Genomic DNA, 21708 nt, shown 5'->3' with positions numbered 1-21708 from the left:
CCATAATCACCCGAAAAGCTGTGGGATAAACAAACACACACACACACAGACACACACACACGCACACACACGAGAGCACAGTGTCCTGCTAACAGGATATCTGCCGAGTTAGGCATTCCTAGGAGATTTTCCGTTGCTTTGTTTCCTTTTGGCCCGTCCTGGGCCCACGGGAGCTTGTCTAAGTACGTATGGTTCCCTCTTCCACTGAGAAAAAACGGCGCTGTGTTTGTTGAGACTGGGACGCTTGCATCCCTCTCTGAGCCCTTGGCTTACTCGCCAGAAACCACCTAGGCAGGGTTGAACTTCACTTCCCAACAAACCCTGCGGCTTCCTATCGCGAGAGGCTTGAGGAGAATGTTGCTGCTCTCTCTTCTTGAGTGGAGTGTCCCAGCAGAGGCGGGACACCTCCCAGCACCGTGTCAAGTGCGCGGGTCATCCTGGGATATGTAGTCTGGCTGGGACCAGATCGCCCCCTCAAATGAATGGGGTCGTGGCTGATAATGAACTACAGCTCCTCTGGCTGGGAGCGTTGGTGGCGGCGCCGGTGAAGAACAGCGCTCTGGGAAGGGACGAAGTTTTGTGCCACCGCGGAGGTAGTGGTCTAGGCGGGCGCTTCCTCAGCGTGCGCGCTCCCCTTCCCTGCGCCGGCCATGCGCCTGCTCTTTGCGGTGGGCGTGGTGTTCGCTGGCTGCTGCAGTAACGTGATCTTCCTGGAGCTCCTGGTCAGGTGAGTGCCCCCCTTGGTTCCCGGGGCTGCACGGAGAAAGCCGGAGGGGCGTCCGCACGTCATCCCCACGCGCCGCGGGGTCGGCTCTGCGCGCCTGGAACCCTGAGAGTCCACTCCTTCATTCTGCGCTCCGCCAGGTGTCCCACCAAATAGTTTCACAGCATCACTCGCAGAAACACTCGGGGTGTTGCTGGCATCACCCCCTTTTCACACACCGGGGGATTTAATCCGGGGGGATTTCTCACGTGACTGGCCTCAGGTTGGCAGGAACTTGTGGCAGACGCCAAGGTTCCTCTAGCTTTCTTCTCGGGTAATAATGCCATGTTTGGCTAAAGCAAAGCTTTTCGACTTATAATGCAGTCTGGTTTTGCACACGCTGCAAAGAAAGTGTCATGTGTATTAAAGTGCCTCCAAAGCATTTGATTGCTACCCTTACAGATCAGATGGCCATGAGGACTTTGCTCAAACATTACCTCTCAGTGATGTAGGTGAATCAGTTCTTATTTATGTATATAGTCCCTCTGATTGACCTAAGTGAGCATTTCCAGCTTTAAGATATTAGTCTTTAAATTGGGAGGCATGTATTTTGAGACCTAACTTTCTGAATTAAGATTGGGGTAGTGGATAAAAACAGCTGTGGTACATTTATACAGTGGAATGCTACTTGGCTGTAAAAAAGAAGGAAATCTGACCTTTTGCAACAGCATAGATGGACCTGGGGAGTATCATGCTGAGTCAAATGAGCCAGTCAGAGAAAGACAAATACCATATGATCTCAGGTGTATGTGGAATATAATCAACACAATCATTTGACAAACAAAATAGAAAGAAGCATAGGTACATAACAGATTGACAGCTGTCAGAGGGGAGGAGAGTTGAGGACTTGGTGAAAAAAGGTGAATGTATTAAGAAAAAAAATATATATGACACATAGAAAGGAACAACAGCATGGTGATAGCCAGGTGGAAAGGAGGAGTTGGGAGGTAGAAGTGGGCAAAGAAGAGGTAAGTGGGAACAGAAATATACTTGACTTTGGGTGGTGAGCGCTGGATGCAGGTGATGTTTTTATTGAGTTGTACACATGCATCCTGTATGGTTTTATTAACCAGTGTCACCCCAATAAATTCACTTAAAAGAGAAAAAAAGAATGGGGGTGACAAATGGAAGCTTCTAGTGGTGAGCAGGAGGTACTACACACAGATGTCAAATTTTAATGTTGCACACCTGATACTTATGCAATGTTAGCTAAACGGAAGGAAGGAAGGGAGGGAGGAAGGAAGGAAGGAGAAAAGAAAAGAGAAGAAAAGAATATAAGAAAAGAATGGCTTCACCAAAGGGAAACTAGGATGGCATGCAAATAATGTTGAGTAATAATGTACAACATTCAATAGGTACAAACTGTTACAGAGAAAGCACCAGGTGTCCTGAAAAAGGCTCAGGACTGAAAAATCTCGAAATTATGAACTTCATTCTTGGCTCTGTCATACCCAGATTGGGTGACCTTTTCAAATCATTTCGCTTCTCTGGACCTCCTCCTCCTGCTGTAAAATGCTATTTATGGCGCTATCTACCATCATGTTTCTGAGTCTACACGTTATCTCCATTGACCCTCAGGACAATCTGTGTCCAGTATAGGTCAAGAATTATAATGTCTGTTTTACTGAAAATGGAACAGTTCCCAAGAAGTTAGATCGTCTTTTACTTCTTGTAAGTGGCAGAGACAAAACTGGAATCCAGGGTATCTAAACTCCTAGTCCAGCGGTTCTCAACCTGTGGGTTGCAAACAATGAAAATACATCCTGCATAACAGATATTTACATTACGGTTCATAACAGTAGCAAAATTACTTAAGTAGCAACGAAAATAATTTTATGGTTAGGGGTCACCACAACATGAGGAACTGTATTAAAGGGTCGAGGCATTAGGAAGGTTGAGAACCTGTTAATTTTGAACTTGAGCAGCTTATAGGTTTTGGTCACCCAGTTTCTCATGTGGTGCTCACTAAAAATGTATTTTATTTTCTTGATACCGTTGATTAAGTCATTCTGAATCAACCAGTTTATTTAAGGTAAACTCTGTGTGAGGTTAATTTTTGCAGTTACTGAGCTTGAAATTTTGTTATGCAGACAATGTTGATAAAGATCTGTCATTTGTCACTCTTTTCTTTTTAAATGATAAAGTATTTAAAAAAAGAATAGCTTATTGATTTTTAGAGAGAGAGGAACATCGATATGAAAGTGCAACATCAATCAGCTGCCTCCTGCATGCTCCCCACGGGGGGTCCAGCCCAAAACCTGGGTATGGGCCTTGACCTCGAATCTGACCAGCAGCTTTGTGTTGCACAGGAGGAGGCCCAACGAACTGAGCCACACTGACCAGAGCCATTTGTCCTTCTTGAGAGTAGGTGGCGAGGGATATAACAATGTATCCTGCTGTAAGCTGGTACATTTCAAAGGAAGATTACTTTGGAAATCATTTTTTTTAATGATTTCTGTTCTTTTCTCTTTTTTAAAAATTTATCTTTATAGTTGAAAGTATTACATATGTCCCCCTTTTTTCCACATTGACCCCTGGCCCAAGCCTTCACTGCACTATTGTCTGTGTCCATGGGTTATGCAGATATGCATAGAAGTTCTTTGGTTAATCTCTTCCCACCCTCCATCCCCTCTGACACCCTGCCTTCCCTCTGAGATTTGTCAATTTTTTCCATGCTTCTATGCCTCTGGATCTGTTTTGTTCATCAGTTTATTTTGTTCATTACATTCCACATATGAGTGAGATCATGTGATACTTGTCTTTCTCTGACTGGCTTATTTGGCTTAGTATAATACTCTCCAGGTCCCTCCATACTATACCAAAGGGTAAGAAATCTTTCTTTTTTACTGCTGCATAGTATTACATGGTGTAAATGTACCACAGCTTTTTTTATCCACTCATCTAATTTGGGCTGTTTCCAGATCTTCGCTATTGTAAATTGTACTGCTCTGAACATAGGGGTACATACATTCTTTCTGACTGGTGTTTCAGGTTTCTTGGGATATATTCCTAGAAGTGGGATCACTGGGTCAAATGGCAGTTCCATTTTTAATTTTTTGAGGAAACTCCATACTGTTTTCCACAGTGGCTACACCAGTCTGCATTCCCACCAGCAGTGTCCTAGGGTTCCCCTTTCTCCAAATTTTCACCAGTGCTTGTCCTTTGTTGATTTGTTAATGATAGCTATTCTGACAGGTGTGAGGTGCTACCTCATTGTTGTTTTAATTTGCATCTCTCTGTTGATTAGTGACTGAGCATTTTTTCATGTGTCTCTTAGCCAGCTTTATGTCCTCTTTGGAAAAGTGTGTATTTAGGTCTTTGCCCATTTTTTAATTGGATTATTTGTAAGCAATCTATGAATTTAATACAATTCCTTTAAAATACCAATGGCATGTTTCACTGATCTAGAACAAATATTCCAAAATTTATATGGAACCAAAAAAGACCATGAATAGCTGCATCAATCTTGAGAAAGAAGGACAAAGTGGTAGGGATCACAATACCAGATATCAAGTTATACTACAAAGCCGCTGTGCCTCAAAACAGCCTGGTCCTGGCACAAGAATGGGCATATAGATTAATGGAACAGAACAGAGAACCCAGAAATTGACCCAAGCCATTATGATCAATTAATATTTGACAAAGGAGGCAAGAACATATAATGGAGTAAAGACAGTTTCTTCAATAAGTGGTGTTGGAAAAATTGGGCAAATACATGCAAAAAAAATGAAACTAGGCCACCAACTTACACCATACACAAGAATGAAGTCAAAATGGATAAAAGACTTAAATGTAAGTCATGAAACCATAAAAATTCTGCAAGAAACCATAGGCAGCAAAATATTAGATACCTCTTATAACATGTTTGCTGATAGATCTCCTAAGCCTTAGGCAAGGGAAACAAAGGAGAAAATAAACAAATGGGACTACATCAAATAAAAAGCTTCTGTACAGCAAAAGAAATCACCAACAAATGAAAAGCGAGCTCACTGCATGGGAGAACATGTTTGCCACACATATATATGGTAAGGGGTTAATTTTCAAAATATTTAAAGGACTCATACAACTTAACTAATGGAAATTGATTTTAAAATATAAAGATGTGATAAAATCAGGCCAGCCAAATAAAGGTCAGAGAAGAATAGTGTCACATTTGTGTTGAATATGCCATTAAATTAAATCTTCTGAAAGGTTGTGTGAACTCAGTTACGCTAGCAGCTGAAGGTCTTCTTTACTAGTTATGAGCACTCGGCTAAATTACTTGATCTCCCTGGTCTGTTTGCTCAACAGTAAAAGTGGGGTGGGGATGTGATGGCTCCACCTGCCTCAAGTGGATTTGAAGGAGATTCACGTGCAAAGCCTGAAGCACATTCAGGCTTCCCCTCCCCTCTAACAACTTTTATTTCAGTGCAGGTCTGCCTTGTTTTATGGGTTTGTTCCTGAGAAGTTGTGGATAAATCTAACTTTATGGAATGTTTTCATGCATTATGGAAGCTTCTATTTAGAATACTTTGAATAATGTGTAAATAAATCGTCACTCATTTATCCCTTTTGTAAATCGAGATTTTTGCATACAGCAGTGGGCTTTCGTAAGGAGAGGGGTACATTTATGACTTTAATGAATGGTACATCAGATGAATAGCAGCTTTTTTCCTGATTTGCTTGGGCAACTCACGACTTCTCATGTTACAATAAAATAAGAGCTGGTTGGACTGGATGGTCTTTAAAGTTCTTTCTAGTTTTGGCCTTCTCAGAATTTGCGACTCCATCTTGGGACATCACAGCTCATAAATCTGTATAGAGCAGGAACTGTGCTTTTTATATGGCTTCCTTGGAACCCTTGGGTGCTGTAATAAATGGAAAGTAGAAACATGGAAATGCTAAAGTGAATTGCAGGGAGAAGCGAACATTTTAAATCATTTTTTCCAAATTGGAAAAACAAATGTAGGTTTTTTCTTTCTGATGTTCATGCCTATATTGAGGATCTAAAATAAAATACAGGCCACAATGCAGTGTAAAGAGAAGATGTGAATGACTGAGGGGATATGCAGCAGCTAACTGAGTAGGCAAGGTATTGTGTGTTTTACATGAGGAAAACACTCTGAAACATTTTCTTTCCCCCATTTTATTCCAATCAAGTGCCTGGTATTGAATCAAATAGAAAAGTTTCCTAAATCTAGACTATGAGATTACAAAAGGCATAAAATATATGCCCAATTCTTCCTGTGGATGAAAGGGGCCACATGCTGACCTGACAAGCTCAGGAGAGGCCTGCATGACAATTTTGCAGACTCAGAAACCTAAAGTAACCACAGAGAATGGTCTGAAATTAAACCTTAACTAAAAGCAGTTATGGTGGACAGTTACGTTCTAAGCCGATATCTTCACAGATAAGGTCAACCTTTACCGTAACTGAGCCTATCTGTCTTTTTGCATCTATGATAACATACCCTTGAAATGTCTGGGTAACTTGTGATTTCCCTGTATCTGAAGCCCCTAGGGCACAGCCAGGTGTGCTGGGCCCAGGACAGATACAGCAAATTCTTTCATTTATCATGTTAATTGTTCCTGCACCCACCTAAGTATGTGTCCATTTTACTTTTTATCCTATCACGTAGGTTTCCCCGCTTCGCTTAATCCCACCTCCTTAAATCTGTCACCAATGAATTTCACGTATAAGTACGCGTGTAACCCTGCCATTCTCTGGAGCACTATCTCAATTCCTTGAGTTTCTGCTTCCCGGCATATGTCGACAGTTTGGCTCAAATAAACTCACAAAAATTCTTTACAGGTTTCAATGGTTTTTTACGTTAACATTTCTCTTCAAAGTTGCCTTTTTTAAAAATAAAAATTTGCCCTGGCCCACATGGCTCGGTTGGTTGGAGCATCATTCCATCATGCACTGAATGGTCATGGGTTCGATTCCTGGTTAGATACATACCCAGGTTGTGGTTTCAATCCCCAGTAAGGGTGCATACGAGAGGCAACCAATCCATGTTCCTCTCTCATGTGTATGTCTCTCTCTAAAATCAATAAAAGCATATCCTCTGGTGAGGATTTAAAAAAACTTTATATAAAAAGTTAGAATGAAATAAAATAAATTTGGATTCTTGCAAAAGAGAATTCAAAGTCAAAGAAACTGCTTGCAATTATGACTATAATTCCCAAAAATGAATTTCAACAAAACAAGTGATTTAGGGAAAAGGCTCTTAAGTTTTTACTCTGAAGTTTTAAAATGAATTAAGTTAAAGTAAATAATTCCATTGATATCTACACAACAGTGTGTTCCTAAAAAGCTCTGTAAGATCATTTTTAAAAAATGGAATCATGTGAGTGCAGTAGGGAAGTTTAACAATGCTATGGAAATAGAGCACGGAGATTAGAGTTGTCAGGGGGCTGATTGGATTTGTTGTTGGAGGTGTCCTAAATCCAGATCATGTTTACTTAAAGCGAGGCATCCCCACATTCATTCAGGTGCTTGAGTGAAGGCCAGACACTGCCCAGAGAGTAGGGGCACCTTCCTCTAGTCATCCCTCTGTGGCACTGGGTCCTTACTATCTCATACTCCCTCATCCTGTCATCTAGGGGGCAGGGATCAGGTCTCATTCACATGGGAGCTTCCTGGCAGCTAGCCCCTAACTTTTCCCACAATAAGTACTCCCTAATTGTTCTTTAGTTGAATCCTAGGCTTTTGGTAAAGAGAAATGGGAGGGAAAGCCAGGAAGCTTCTTGAGCCCTCGGGCTAAGTCTTGGGCTTGGCACTTTATGTATATTTTTTTCATTACATCCTCATGACAAGGTTAAAAACATGTCCCTTTTGATTTATAGGTGAGAAGAAAACGGTCAATATAAACACATTTTAAAAGGTTACTATATTCAATTGAAGACCTTCTCATATGCAAGATGCAACATTTTGGTCATCCTAGAGTCCCAGTCTGCCTTTTTCCCTGCTTGGCAGGCACTGTGGGAAGTGCTTTTCAGGGACTGGCTTATTTGCTCTGCAGTAAAACCAATGAGATAGTAGGCACTCATACTGTTCCCATTTGAAAGATAAGAAAACTAGATGTAGATAGGATAATCAACTTCCATGTCACTGGGTAAGTGACAGCTGCGTCTTGAATGTCACTGTGTATTTTTAGCCACTGGAACGCAGTAATTCTCAACCCTGTGTCAGCACATAAAGATTGCCTGTGCATCTTACACACACCTTCACCCCTCCTGTCCTTTCCCCCCGACCTACCTTAGGGTTCTCAGCTCTGGCTGCACATGAGAATCAAGTGAGAAGCTTACAAAAGTACAGGACTTACCCCAGACCAATCCAGTCCAAACTGGGAGGGGAGGCTCCCAGTGCACATGGTTTTAAGGAGCAGCCTAAGTGTGAAGACTGTGCCAGGAACTATCTAGAGCTCAGGTTCCTTCTCCCCTAACTCATAGGCTAGTGGCTTTAATTAGCTCCTTCAATGAGGTAAATGTCTTACATGACTACTTATGGATTCCTGAAGCCTTTAGCCCTGTCCCTTGAACGTAAGAGGTGCTAAAAGAAATCACCGGATTGAATATAAAGCTGTAGTTTTCAAAGGCAGTGGAGCCTAAAGAGTAGCAACAGCTCTGCCTTAGATGTCAGCATAGCTCCATACAAGAAAGGCTTGTGCTTAGAGCTATTTATTTTTATGCCTGATGGGTGTATTTTGGAATTTGTATGCTCAGCACTGCTATTCAATACTAAAACCACTAACAGAGGATGGAGTTTTTTTTAATAGCGTTGTATTAATATGTAGTAATATAATTACACCCCTCTACTCAGTACCTGTGGGTAAATGCCTTGGGTGAAGGTGAAGATGCAGGATACGAAGGCTGAATTTTGTAATGTGGGGATATGGGTAGTATGGGCAACCAGGAAGCTTCAGGAAAACAAAGGCAGCTAGCTGCTCACTTTGACCTGCCTCCAGTGGTTGAGCAGAGCCTCATGGAGGACAAGCTCAAGAATAACACACACGGTTTGAGTAACTCCTTTCAGCGTGCCTCAGGAGGGATTCCAGAAGGAATTCTTCTCTTGTACATTTTTCCCTAAGTCACCATGAAAGATTCCCCATCCCTTCTAGATCACTGAAGAGCTTCGATTGAATTTCATGAACATTCTGTTATGGACCAATGTTCGCTAGAGTAAGACCACCAACTCCAATTAGGTCTTAAGCAGCAAGTGAGGATTTATTGAAAAGCTGGCCAGCGGCTGCCACAGGCGTGTTCTCCCACGACAGCACTGACCCTGGTTCCATGCCAGCCTTTTATTCCCAAAAGTGGTTGGCTAAACACACACAAAGTTACCTGGGGTACATTAATCAACACTGTCCCATTTCTCTAGCTACTAATACCAACTTGCCCCATTTCCCAGACTACCCTCGACCATAGTTGGTTCCATTTCCCCAGTAACTGCCAACATACCTGAGAGGGACATTCATAGGTTAAGAGATTTTACAAGGGGGGCTTAACTGTAACAATTCACTGAGTGCCTAATCCTGTTGTATCGTAAATCAGCGAGCTAGACAAGCCGCCTTAATGAGTCAATTAGTTAGGAGTCATCTTTATTGCATGCAAGTTCAGAGCAGAATACCGCTGTCAACTTCTGAACCCCCAAACATAGAGGAAGTTCTCTCTATTTATATCTTTTGATCGCTTTGCAGATTTTACAAAGAGCTTTGTGTAGGTGATTTTTTCAGACAGTTTGTAACTTTGGATACATAATGAACAAACACTTGGCATGAGAATATGGGAATCATTGTCAGTATTCACCTATTACGTTAGACGGCTAGCTTGCAAGGTCAGACAGTTAAGTTTTTATCTTTTTCTATTATTCAAACTAAAACAATTCTTTTATAGAAGAAGGGACTATCTAAAAATAACAGAGTTGACCTACAGAATAAGAGACTGTCTAAGAATAACAAGTAGTTCAAACAGCAGTTTTCTAAAGGAGGAATTACTATGCTTCAGTATATTTGTGTTAAAGGTTGTGGAGAATAGTAGACTATAGCAGTGTCCTCATTCTTTTCATTATTGTTTCTTACCACTCTCCCCACCCCCTTCTAAACCCCCCTTTTAGACATTTTTTTCCTAGTCATCCCCCCACAGACACACTGTATATGGGTTTATGTACTGTACATATATCTGTACTTTATACTTACAAAATACAAAGCTTTCTCCCACCTTAAGAACCAGTTTTTGCCCCTATACAGGAGCGAAGGCAATGTCCCTGGATATGAGTCTTTGACTGACTGTAGTATTGGAGATTGCTGGTCAGGAGGATATATAAATGTTTCTAGGAGACCTGAGCATGAGATGTATAGGCTGACTAGGATCCTAAATGAAGTCCTCTTGGTTACGTAAGTGAAGATCTCAAAAAGAACATCTGTCTGACCAACTTCCTATAGTTTACTAGGAAGGTTGTGTCATAGTTCCAGGAAGAGTGTATCAGAGTGGTCCTTTGTGATGGCCTGGAAGAGTGAAATAAGGCTTGACGTTCTTCTCTGTGAGGTATATTGCTCAATGTATGTGATCCATGGGACATGAAAACTGAGAGGACAGTGGGTAATGGAAATCTATCTCCCTGTTACTCTGAACTGTTAATATAACAGGTCATAGTGGCCTTTATCTCAGTCTTTTGTGTCTTTTTCTTTTTGTCCCTCACTATGCAGAAAGCATCCAGGATGCGGGAACATTGTGACATTTGCACCATTTTTATTTATTGCTGTGGAAGGCTTCCTCTTTGAAGCCAATCTGGGGAGGAAGCAGCCAGCTATTCCAATAAGGTATGTACATTGAAGTCTCTTTTAGCCTTGTTTACCTTAAAATAACATCGCCTAAGAATTCAGAAACACCAGTCAGAAAGAATATATCCACCCCTATGTTCATAGCAGTGCAATTTGCACTAGCTAAGATTTGTAAACAGCCCCAATGTCCATCAGCGAGATGAGCAGATAAAAAGGCTGTGGTACCTTTACACACTGTAATGCTACACAGCTGTAAGAAAAGAAAGAACTCACCATTTGCAACAGTGGGCATGAACCTGGAGAGTATTATGCTAATCTAAGTAAGTCAGTCAGAGAAAGATAAGTATCACATTATCTCACGCATTTGTGGAATCTAATGAACAAAATAAACCAATCAAGAGGCATAAAAGCATGCAACAGGCTGACAAACTTCAGAGGGAAAGGGGGAGGCGGTTAGGGGTGGAAGGGGAAGATTCTCTGGGGAACTTATATGCATTTATGTATAACCCAAGAACACAGACAATAGGGTGGTAAAAGCCTGGGAGAGGTGGGTACTGGGTGGAGGGGGTCAATGGGGAAAAAACACATACAGGACATTTGTAATGCTTTCAATGATAAAGAGAAATTTTTTAAAAATTAAGAGCTTTTCTGGTACTTATATAAAAGGAATATGAGATACATTTATAAGATTTGTATCAAAGATATAGTAGAGTTTATATTCATTTTCTGAATTTAATATGTTGTGAAACTCCAGGAGCCTATATTTAGAATAAAATTGCTGCCACAACACTTTAAATAACTGTGATGGAGACAACAGTATCTACACTAATAAAAGAGAAACATGGTAATTAGCGTATGACTGCTACCCTTCCCATTGGCTAATCAGCGTATCCTTATGCAAATTAACTGTCAGCCAAGATGGCGGCCGACAGCCATGCAATGAAGCGAGCAGGGACGTTTGCTTGCTCCAGTGACTGTGGACTCCAACGTTCCCCGCCTAACTTGCCGGACTCTCAGCTGCAACTCTAAGCAACTATGTACTATGTTGCAAATAAGAAGCTAAACAAAACCCCAGAAACCAGCCGGACTGAAAGCCAGCCGGACTGCAACATTGCATCGATGTTTCCAGCAGCGAGGCGGCCTCAGAGCTAAAGCTGGCCGAGCTCTGAGGCCTCAGCTACTGAAAGCAGGTATCTGGTTTGTTTGGGTTCTATAATCGAAACACTGTTTCAACTTCAGTTATGAGATCCCAGCTGGCTGAAAGCAGGTTTCTGGGGTTTTGTTTAGCTTCTATATTTGTAACATTGTTTCTTAGAGTGCAAGCTCAGAGGCCGGCAGCGGCAGGCGGGGAACATTGGCTTCCTCCATCACTGAAGCAAGCAAGCCTCCTGTTCACTTCAAGCTGCCTGGCTGCTGGCCGCCATCTTGGCTGGCATTTAATTTGCATATTGCCCTGATTAGCCAATGGGAAGGGTAGCAGAGTTACGGCTAATTACCATGTCTCTCTTTTATTAGATAGGATAGGATGCCCCTATTTCCCCCCCTTTGCCCTCTCTACCCAGTTCTTGTCCCCCACTTCTCTCTGGCCATCACCATATTGTTGTCTGTGACCAATGTTGTGCATATACTTTCTTTGGGGCTGGACTGCCTCACTGCCCGGGGTCTTAAGAGCATTTTTTTTTTAACAAATGAACACAGTGAGGAATCACACACCCTTTTTTTTTTTAACATGAGGCACAAAAAAAGATTCTCTTCGTGTGCGCTGTTTTACAGCTACAGGCTGAGGGGAGAATGGCTTCCAGGGAGCAGCCTTGAGGCAGTCACAGCCCCCACCACCTGGGACAGAGGACAGGGAAGCTGCAAAATGGCTTCATCTGAGCTCAGATGAATGCCTGCTCTGGGCGCTGCCCTGGACGTTCCCTGTGCCTATGGCCCAAAAGTGGGCTGAGCCCTCAAGGGAACCGTCTGCCCCAAGCCTTCCATCTTTTCAGGGCTAAAGTCTCACTCTTCCTATCGACCAAGTGTAGCAGCCACTTAAAATCTAAGGGGTGACCCCAGAACCAAACCTCGTCTGTGCCATGAACGTGAGGCCTGGCTGCCCAGGGGTTGGGCATGACTTTAACAGCCAAGATGAGGGGAAGGGAATAAACTACGTGCAATTACAACATCTGAAGTAATATTTACATTTGAAAACCTGGGCCGGGAAGCTTGGAATGGTGTCGTGGCTGGGCGACCTGCCCTTTTTCTTCACTTGCCTGAAGCCGCACCTCCTGTACCTTGCACTCCTCTCCTGCCTCTCGCATTCTGAGGCGAACACCTGGCCTCAGCACCATTCTCTCCAGACGTAGCATCGCCCTGCTCTGAGCCACGCCCCCTCTCCATATGCAAACATGGTGGACCTTGTGCTTAGCCACGCCCCCTGCCTTTCAGTACAGAAAATGGCACCTCCCACCTTGGGCTTAAGCTTCCAGGTGAAGAGCTGCCTCCTGCTCCCCACGCGGTTCCAGATCGGGTCCCCGGGCGGCAACACAGCCCGGCTTCTGGGTCTTCTCTGATCACCAATCTCCAGTGATCAGTGATTGGAGAAGCCAAGTGGGGCAGGGAAGAGGCGGCTGCTGGCGTCCGCCTCTTCCCTGCCCTGCCCGGCTTCTCTGATCACTGGCGGGGGGGCAGGCAAAGGCAGCCCGGTTCTCCAATCATGGTCCTGGGGGCTGCCTGGGTTTCCAATCACTGTCAGCAGCAGGCGGCTTCTTCCGTCCTTCCCCTTTCGCCTCCCAGCATTGCACCTACGTATGCAAATTAACTGTCATCTTTGTTGACAATTAATTTGCATATCACCCTGATTAGCCAATGGGAATCGTAGCGAAGGTATGGTCAATTACCATGTTTGTCTATTATTAGTGTAGACTAGAAGCCTGGTGCACAAAATTTGTGCAAGGATAGGCCTTCCTTCCCCTGGCTTCCGGCACCGGCTTCCCTCTGGCACCCTTGACTCAGGCTTCTCTTGCATCCCGGCTTTGTCCAGAAGGTCGTCAGGAAGGACATCCGGTCTAATTAGCATAGTATGTTTTTATTATTATAGATACTAGAGGCCCAGTGCAATAAATTTGTGTATGATTGGGGGTCCCCTCAGCCCAGCCTGCACCCTCTCCATTCCGGGAATGTCTGACTTCTGGTTTAGGCCTGATCCCTGGGCCTAAACTGGCAGTTGGACGTCCCTCTCACAATTCGGGACCGCTGGCTCCTAACTGCTCACCTGCCTGATTGCCTCTAACTGCCCCCTTTGCCAGCCTGGTCTCCCCCAACTCCCCCCCCCCCCCCCACCAGCCTGTTCACCCCTAACTGCCCTCCTGGCCAGCCTGATCATCTCTTCCTGCCTCCCTCTGCTGGCCTGGTCACCCCTAACTGATCCCCCCTCCCCCCGCCAGCCTGGTCGCCCCAACTGCCTCCTCCCCCGCCAGCCTGGTCACCCCATGCAGCCCGCTGTTCAGTCATTTGGTCATCCCTCACTAACCCCCCCTGCCGGCCTGGTTGCCCACGCAGCCTTCTATTCATTCATTTGGTTGTCCCTCAGTAACCCCCTTGCCGGGCTTGTCGCCCCACACAGCCTTTTCGGTCATCAGCCCGGTTGTTTTGGTAGTGAAAGCTTTTTATATATTAGGAGATATATATATTCAATTTTTGCTCCGATTGAATGTATTAGGTTGAATAAAATGAAATTACTGACATTCAATCCTTTTTGACCTACAAAAGTATGGTAATTTCATGTGGTTGAATGTGATATGTATAAAAGGCATCTTAATTTTATTTGGTATAACCTGGTATGTATGAAAGGCATTGTAAAAGTATTTTGTAGTTCAAAGTGGGTTCATACAAAAGTAAAACTATTTAATTAATTTGTTTATTTGCATTTATCCCTTTATTTTTCTAAGGTACTAGGGTTACTGGATTTTCTTTTTAGCTTTTGTGTGGTTCTTTTTATCTATAGATCTATAAGTCTTAAAAACCGGGGCCCTGGTTTTTTTTTTAAATATATTTTATTGATTTTTTACAGAGAGAAAGGGAGCGAGATAGAGAGCTAGAAACATCGATGAGAGAGAAACATCGATCAGCTGCCTCCTGCACATCTCCCACTGGGGATGTGCCTGCAACCCAGGTACATGCCCTTGACCGGAATTGAACCTGGGACCCTTCAGTCCACAGGCCGATGCTCTATCCACTGAGCCAAACCGGATTCGGCAAGGAGGGGGGGGCTGGTTTTTAAAAACATATTTGTACAAGTTAAATGATGTCCTCATTAATTTGGAGGCCACTCCAAATGCGAGATAATTATTAAGAGTTGCTAGGCTGAAAGTAACCTTTGACTTAGCAAATAATTTCTTCAGAAATAGTGAAAATTAATAGTATAAACAAGTGTATAGAAGAAGTATTTGAGAGAATTAACCATTTTTAAGTTCTTTAGAGGTATATGAAACTTATAAAAAGAAGTGATACAGTAGTAAGAATTATTCACTTTGCCTTAACCAGTTTGGCTCAGTGGATAGAGCATCAGCCTGCGGACTCAAGGGTCCCAGGTTCGATTCCAGTCAAGGGCATGTACCTTGGTTGTGGGCACATCCCCAGTAGGGAGTGTGCAGGAAGCAGCTGATAAATGTTTCTCATTGATGTTTCTAATTCTCTATCCCTCTCCCTTCCTCTCTGTAAAAAATCAATAAAATATATATTTTTAAAAAGTCAAAAAAATTATTCACTTTTTGTTTTATTTTTGAAATTAAGTATGTTGAGGTAACAATAAATTTGTTATTAATAGCATTATATAAATTTCAGGTATACAAGTTATGACATCTGTATACTCTTTTGTGTGTTCACCACCCAACTCAAATCTTCTGTCACTATATTTTACTCCTTTTACCCTCTTTGTTCTCCCTTCTTACCACTTCCCCTCTGATAATCACCATTCTGTTGTCTGTTTCTAAGAGTTTGGGGTTTGTTTGTTTGTTTTTTCTTATATCCCACATACGAGTGAAATCATACCGTTCTTGTTCTTCTTTGTCTTATTTTCACTTAGCATAAATATTCTGAAGATCCATTCACGTTCTTGCAAATGGGAGTATTTCATCTTTTCTTATGATTGAGTAGTATTCCATTGTATATATGTACCCCATCTTCTTTATCCAATCATCTGTCAAAGGATACTTAGGTTGTTTCCATATCTTGGGCCTTGTGCAGTGAACATAGGGATACACATATCTTTACAGATAAATGTTTTCCAACTTTTTAGGTAGATACTCAGAAGAGGGATTGCTGGGTCATGTGGTAGCTCTGTTCTTAATATTTTGAGGAACCAGTCCACACTGTTTTCCATAGTGATTGCAGCAATTTACATTTCTACCAGTAATGCCAGAGCGTTCCTGTTTCTCCACATTCTCGCCAGCACTTATTTGATTTACTGATATCCATTCTGACAGAGGTGAGATGATATTTCATTGTGGTTTTAATTGTCATTTCCTGGACGATTAGTCATGCCGAGCATCTTTTTATATCTCTATTGTCCATCTATATGTCCTCTTTAGAGAAATGTCTGTTCAGCCTCAGCTTATTTCTTAATTGGATTGTTTGGTGTGTTTTTTTTGTTGTTGTTGATTTGTATGAGTTCTTTATGTATTTTTGGTATCAGCCCTAATCAGAGGTATCATTTGCAAATATCTTCCCCCATTCAGTTGGTTGCCTTTTTGTTTTGTTGATGGTTTCTTTTGCTATGTGGAAGCTTTTTAGTTTGATGTACCAGTAGACATATTCATTTATTTTTGCTTTCATTTCCCATGCCTTTAGGGTCAAGTTCACAAAAGCCCTTCTGAGACCAAAGTCCACAAGTTTAGTGCCTATGTTTTCTTCTATGTATTTTATTGGTTCAGGTCTTATATTCAAGTCCTTGGTCCATTTTGAGCTAACTTTTGTTTATAGTGTCAAATAGCAGTTTAGTTTCATTCTTTTGGATGTGGCTTTCCAGTTTTCCCAGCACCATTTATTGAAGAGACTTTCTTTTCTCTGCTGTGTGCTTTTGTCTCGTTTGTCAACTATTAGTTGCCCATAGACTAGTATGTGTTAGCTTATTTCTGGGCTCTAAACTCTGTTCCTTTGGTCTGTATGTCTCTTTTTCTGATTGTTTTAGCTTTGTAGTATAATTTTAAGACAGGCAGTGTGATACATCAGGCTTTGTCCTTTTTTCTCTAGGTAGCTTTGTCTATTTTAGGGTATTTTGTAGTTCCATATAGATCTGAGGATTTTTTTGTTCTTATTTTGTGAAAAACAACATTGGGGTTTTGATGGGGATTGTGTTAAATCTGTATATTACTTTAGGTAATGGTCACTTTTAACAGTGTTTATTCTTCCAGTCCATGAACATGGGATATTTTTCCATTTCTTTGTGTCTTCTTCAGTGTCTTTCAACAATGTCTTATAGTTTTCAGTGTACAGGTCTTTCACCTCCTTTGTTAAATTTCTCCCTAGGTATTTTATCCTTCTTGTTGCAGTTGTAAATGGGATTGTTTTGTTTATTTTTCCGGTATTTTGTTGTTAGCATATAGCAGTGGTCCTCAGACTATGGCCCGCGGGCCACATGCAAATACAAATATTGTATTTGTTCCCGTTTTGTTTCTTTACTTCAAAATAAGATATGTGCAGTGTGCATAGGAATTTGTTCATAGTTTTTTTAAAACTATAGTCCAGCCCTCCAATGGCCTGAGGGACAGTGAACTGGCCCCCTGTTTAAAAAGTTTGAGGACCCCTGGCATATAGGAATATAGTGGATTTTTATGTATTGATTTTTGTATCTTGCTACTTCATTGTATTTGTCATTGTTTCTAATAGTCTTTTGGTGGACTCTTTAGGGCTTTCTATATACAGAATCATGTTGTCTGCAAATAGTGACAGTTCTGTTTTGATACCTTTTATTTATTTTTCTCCCTTAATTGCTCTGGCTCGCACTTCCAGTACTATGTTGGATAACAGTGGCAAGAGTGAGCATCATTGTTTTGTTCCTGATCTTAGAGAAAAAACGTCCAGTTTTTCACCGTTGAATATGATATTAGCTGAGAGTTTGTCATATATGGCCTTTATTATGTTGAGATACTTTCCTTCTATATCCATATAATTGAGTATATTAATCATAAGTGGATGTTGTATCTTGTCAAATGCTTTCTCTGCATCTATTGATATGATTATATGATTTTTATCTTTTATTTTGTTAATGTGGTTTATCACATTGATTGATTTGCAAACATTGAACCATCCTTGCATCCAGGGAATGAACCCTACTTAATCTTTCCAATTTGTTTTTACTAGAGGCCTGGTGCACGGATTTGTGCCCTGGTGGGGTCCCTCAGCCTGGCCTGCGGACATCCCCCGAGGAGTCCCAGATTGTGAGAGAGCATAGGCCAGGCCAAGGGACCTCACTGGTGCACAATCGGGGTTGGGAGGGACCACAGGAAGGCTCCAGGGTGTGTTCAGCCCACCTCACCCAGTCCCAGTCGGCCAGACCCAGCAGCAAGCTAACCTACCGGCTGGAGTGTCTGTCCCATGATGGTCAGTGTGCATCATAGTGACTTGTTGATTGGTCGAATGAATGGTCAGACACTTAGCATATTAGGCTTTTATTATATAGAATTGATTTCTGAGAGAGGAAAGGAGAGGAAGTGGGGGATAGAAACATCGATGAGAAATATTGATCTGTTGCCTCCTGCACGCCCCCTGGGGATCTGTTAGGGCTGACCAGCACACCCTGAGTGCCAGATGAATGATTACTCTAACACAATGTTTGCTGTGAAAGAGAGGACTAAGGGACTGCCTGGCTAAAGGAACCAGACAGCCTGGATCATCTGTCTCATTAGGCTTTTATTGTAGCAGCAGTTTGAGATTAAGTTTATCTTTTAGATACAATCAGTAGGGTAAGTAATCTTGGGAGGACACATTGTTTGCAGTGTCCTTTAAGCAAGGACACCCAAAGATTAAGCATAAGGATTCCAGTAAACATCCAGGGGTCTGCACGTGCACAGACTTTTTGTTTGGAAAGGTCAAGGAATAATTAGGGGTGTGGCCTTTGGCACTCCCCTAAGTCGTAATTCCAATAAACAGGGCAGTCTGCCTTCAGCACACTTTTTTTTCCCTCTCAGAATGTCCTCCTTACAAACTTTCCAACCAAGTCTCCTGTGCTCCCCAACAGGGATTGAGCCCACAACCCGGTATGTGCCCTGACCAAGAATTGATCTGAGACCTTCTGGTGCATGGGTCATTGCTCAACCACTGAGCTACACTGACTGGGCAACCCCACTTAATCTTGATGTATTATCCTTTTAATGTATTGTTATATTTGCTAATATTTTGTTTAGAAATTTTGTATCTATGTTCATCTGAGATATTAGCCTGTAATCTTCTTTTTGTGTGTTGATATCAGGGGAATGTTGGTCTCATAAAATAAATTAGGAAGTAGTCCCTCCTCTTCAATTTTTTGGAAGAGGTTGAGAAGGATTAGTATTAAGTCTTCTTTGAGTGTTACTGTTTCATTTTCCTTACTAGTGATCACTCTCTTTAGGTTTTCCAATTTATGGTTCAGTCTATGTTGATTGTATATTTCTAAGAACTTTACCATTTTTTTTTTTAGTTTTATAGAATTTGGTGGTGTATAGCCTTTCATAGTGTTTTTGTATAATGATTTATATTTCTGTGATGGCCACTGTAACTTCTCTTTCATTTCTGATTTTGAGTCTGTTTTCATTTTTTTGGTTAGTGTATCTAACTAGAGGTTTGTCAATTTTGTTTATCTTTTCAAAATACCAGCGATTTCATTGATGTTTTTTTTCTATCCTTTTTTTGTCCTCTATTTCATTTATTTCTGCTTGGATTATTATTATTTTTGTTCCTCTACTGACTTTGAGCTTTATTTGTTCTTCTTTTTCTAGATGTTTTTTCTACTTGCTAAGATGAATTTAATTTTTAAAATTTCTTTTATTTTGAGACTTGAGGTCCGGTGCACAAAAATTTGTGCACTTGGGGGAGGGGGGGAAAGGGTGTCCCTCAGCCCGGCCTGTGCCCTCTCACAGTCTGGGACCCCTCAGGAGATAATGACCTGCTGGCTTAGGCCCGCTCCTGGGTGGCGGAGGGCAGGCCTAATCCCTAGGTGCAGCCCCTTGTGGGGCTCAGAGCAGGGCCAATTGGGGAGTTGGGGCGCCACCCCCTGTCACGTACAGAGCAGGGCAGGTCGGGAGGTTGTGATGCCACCCCTAGTCACGCTCAGGGTAGGGCCAATTGGGTCGTTGGGGCACCGCCCCCTGTCACACTCAAGGCAGGGTCGATAGGGAAGTTGTGGCGCCACCCCCTGTCATGCACAGAGCAGGGCCGATCGGGGTGTTGGGGCACCACCCCCTGTCACACACAGAGCAGGGCCAATCAGGGGATTGGGGCGCCACCACTGTCACACTCAGGGCAGGGCCAATGGGGAAGTTATGGCTCTACCCCATCACAAACAGAGCAGGGCCTGTTGGGGGGGGAGTTGGGGCGCCGCACCCTGTCACACACAGAGCAGGGCCAATCAGGGTTTGGGGTGCCGTCACTGTCACACTCAGGGCAGGGCCAATGGGGAGGTTATGGCTCTACCCTGTCACCCACAGAGCAGGGCCGATCAGGGGGTTGGGGCGCTGCACCCTGTCACACACAGAGCTGCAGGGCGATCAGAGGGTTTGGGTGCTGCCCCCTGTCATGCTGATCCCGGTGCCTGGAGGCCTCGCGGCTCTGCTGATCCTGGTGCCGGTAGGCCCATTACCCTTTTACTATATAGAATAGAGGCCTGGTACATGGGTGGGGGCTGGCTGGTTTGCCCTGAAGGATGTCCTGGATCAGGGTGGGAGTCCCCACTGGGGTGCCTGGCCAGCCTGGGTGAGGGGCTGAGGCCAGTTTTCAGGCTGGCGGGTGACTAAAGCTCCCAGCTGCCCCTTTCTTTCTTTCTTTCTTTTTTTTTTTATTCTGGGCCAGCTTTAGCTCTGAGGCCTCGGCTGCTGAAAGGAGCTTTCTGGCCTTTGTTTACCTTTGTATTTGATACAATGTTGCGGTCCAGCTGGCTGAAGCCGGGCTGAGTAAAGCAGGTTTCTGGGGTTTTGTTTAGTTTCTATATTTGCAACATAGTTGCTTAGAGTTGCAGCTGAGAGGCTGGCAAGTCAGGTGGGGAACGTTGGAGTCCTCCATAACTGAAGCAAGCAGCCCTCCCTGTTCACATCAGCTGCTTGGCTGCCAGCCGCCATCTTGGCTGGCAGTTAATTTGCATGTCTCCCTGATTAGCCAATCGGAAGGGTAGCGGAGTGACACCAATTTGCATGTTTCTCTTTTATTAGTGTAGATAGGCCTTTAATAAGCTAAACTTCTCTCTTAATATCACGTTTGCTGCATCCAAAAATTTTTGGTATGTTGAATTTTCATTTTAATTTGTCTCTATGCATCTTCTGATCTCTTCTTTTTTTTCTTTGATCCAATAGTTATTCAATAGCTTGTTGCTTTTTTAAAAATTTAATTAAAAAAAAATATTTACATCCCCCTCTCACCACCTTCCCCAACCCTATTTGGCAGCCATCAGCTTGTTCTCTATATTTATAGGTCTGTTTGTATTGTTTTGTTCATTCTTTTGGTGTGGTTTGTTTTTAGATTTCACACAGAAGTGAAATACAGTATTTGTCTTTCTCTTATTTCACTTAGCATAGTACCTTCTAGGTCCCTCAATGTTGTTGCAAATGGCAAGATTTTATTATTTTTTATTGCTGACTAATATATCATTGTATATGTTCACCACATTTTTTTGCTCATTCATCTATTGATGGGCATCTAGGTTGCTTCTATATTGGCTGTTATTAATAATGCTGCAGTGAACATAGGGGTGCATATGTCTTTCAAATTAGTGATATTGTTTTCTTTGGATAAATACCTCCCCCCCCAAAACAATTTATAGGTCCTATGGCAACTCTATTTTTCATCTCTTGAGGAATTGCCATACCATTTTTCATAGTGTTTACAGTAATTTATAATCCTACCAGCAGTGCATCTTCACATCATCACTAGTACTTATTTGTTGATTTGTTGATGATAGCCATTCTAACAGGTGTGAGGTGATATCTCATTGTGGTTTTAATTTGCATTTTC

At 42.6% G+C, this 21708-nt stretch overlaps 1 protein-coding gene across 1 annotated transcript in view; it reads left to right on the top strand.

Annotated features, from left to right (window-relative positions):
- Window positions 1-650: 650 nt before the first annotated feature.
- LOC139014382 (nucleotide sugar transporter SLC35B4-like) overlaps window positions 651-21708 on the top strand; it is a 33989-nt gene continuing 12931 nt past the window's right edge. The window contains exons 1-2 of the mRNA XM_070421335.1: window positions 651-727; window positions 10453-10566. Coding sequence (XP_070277436.1) covers window positions 651-727; window positions 10453-10566 — 191 coding nt within the window. The remainder of the gene's footprint in view (window positions 728-10452; window positions 10567-21708) is intronic.

This window comes from Myotis yumanensis, unplaced genomic scaffold (genome assembly GCF_028538775.1).
Source record: "Myotis yumanensis isolate MYYU_CA2020_CCGP unplaced genomic scaffold, mMyoYum1.0.hap1 SCAF_7, whole genome shotgun sequence".
NCBI lineage: Eukaryota > Metazoa > Chordata > Mammalia > Chiroptera > Vespertilionidae > Myotis > Myotis yumanensis.
This window is presented reverse-complemented; position numbering and strand designations above follow the sequence as displayed.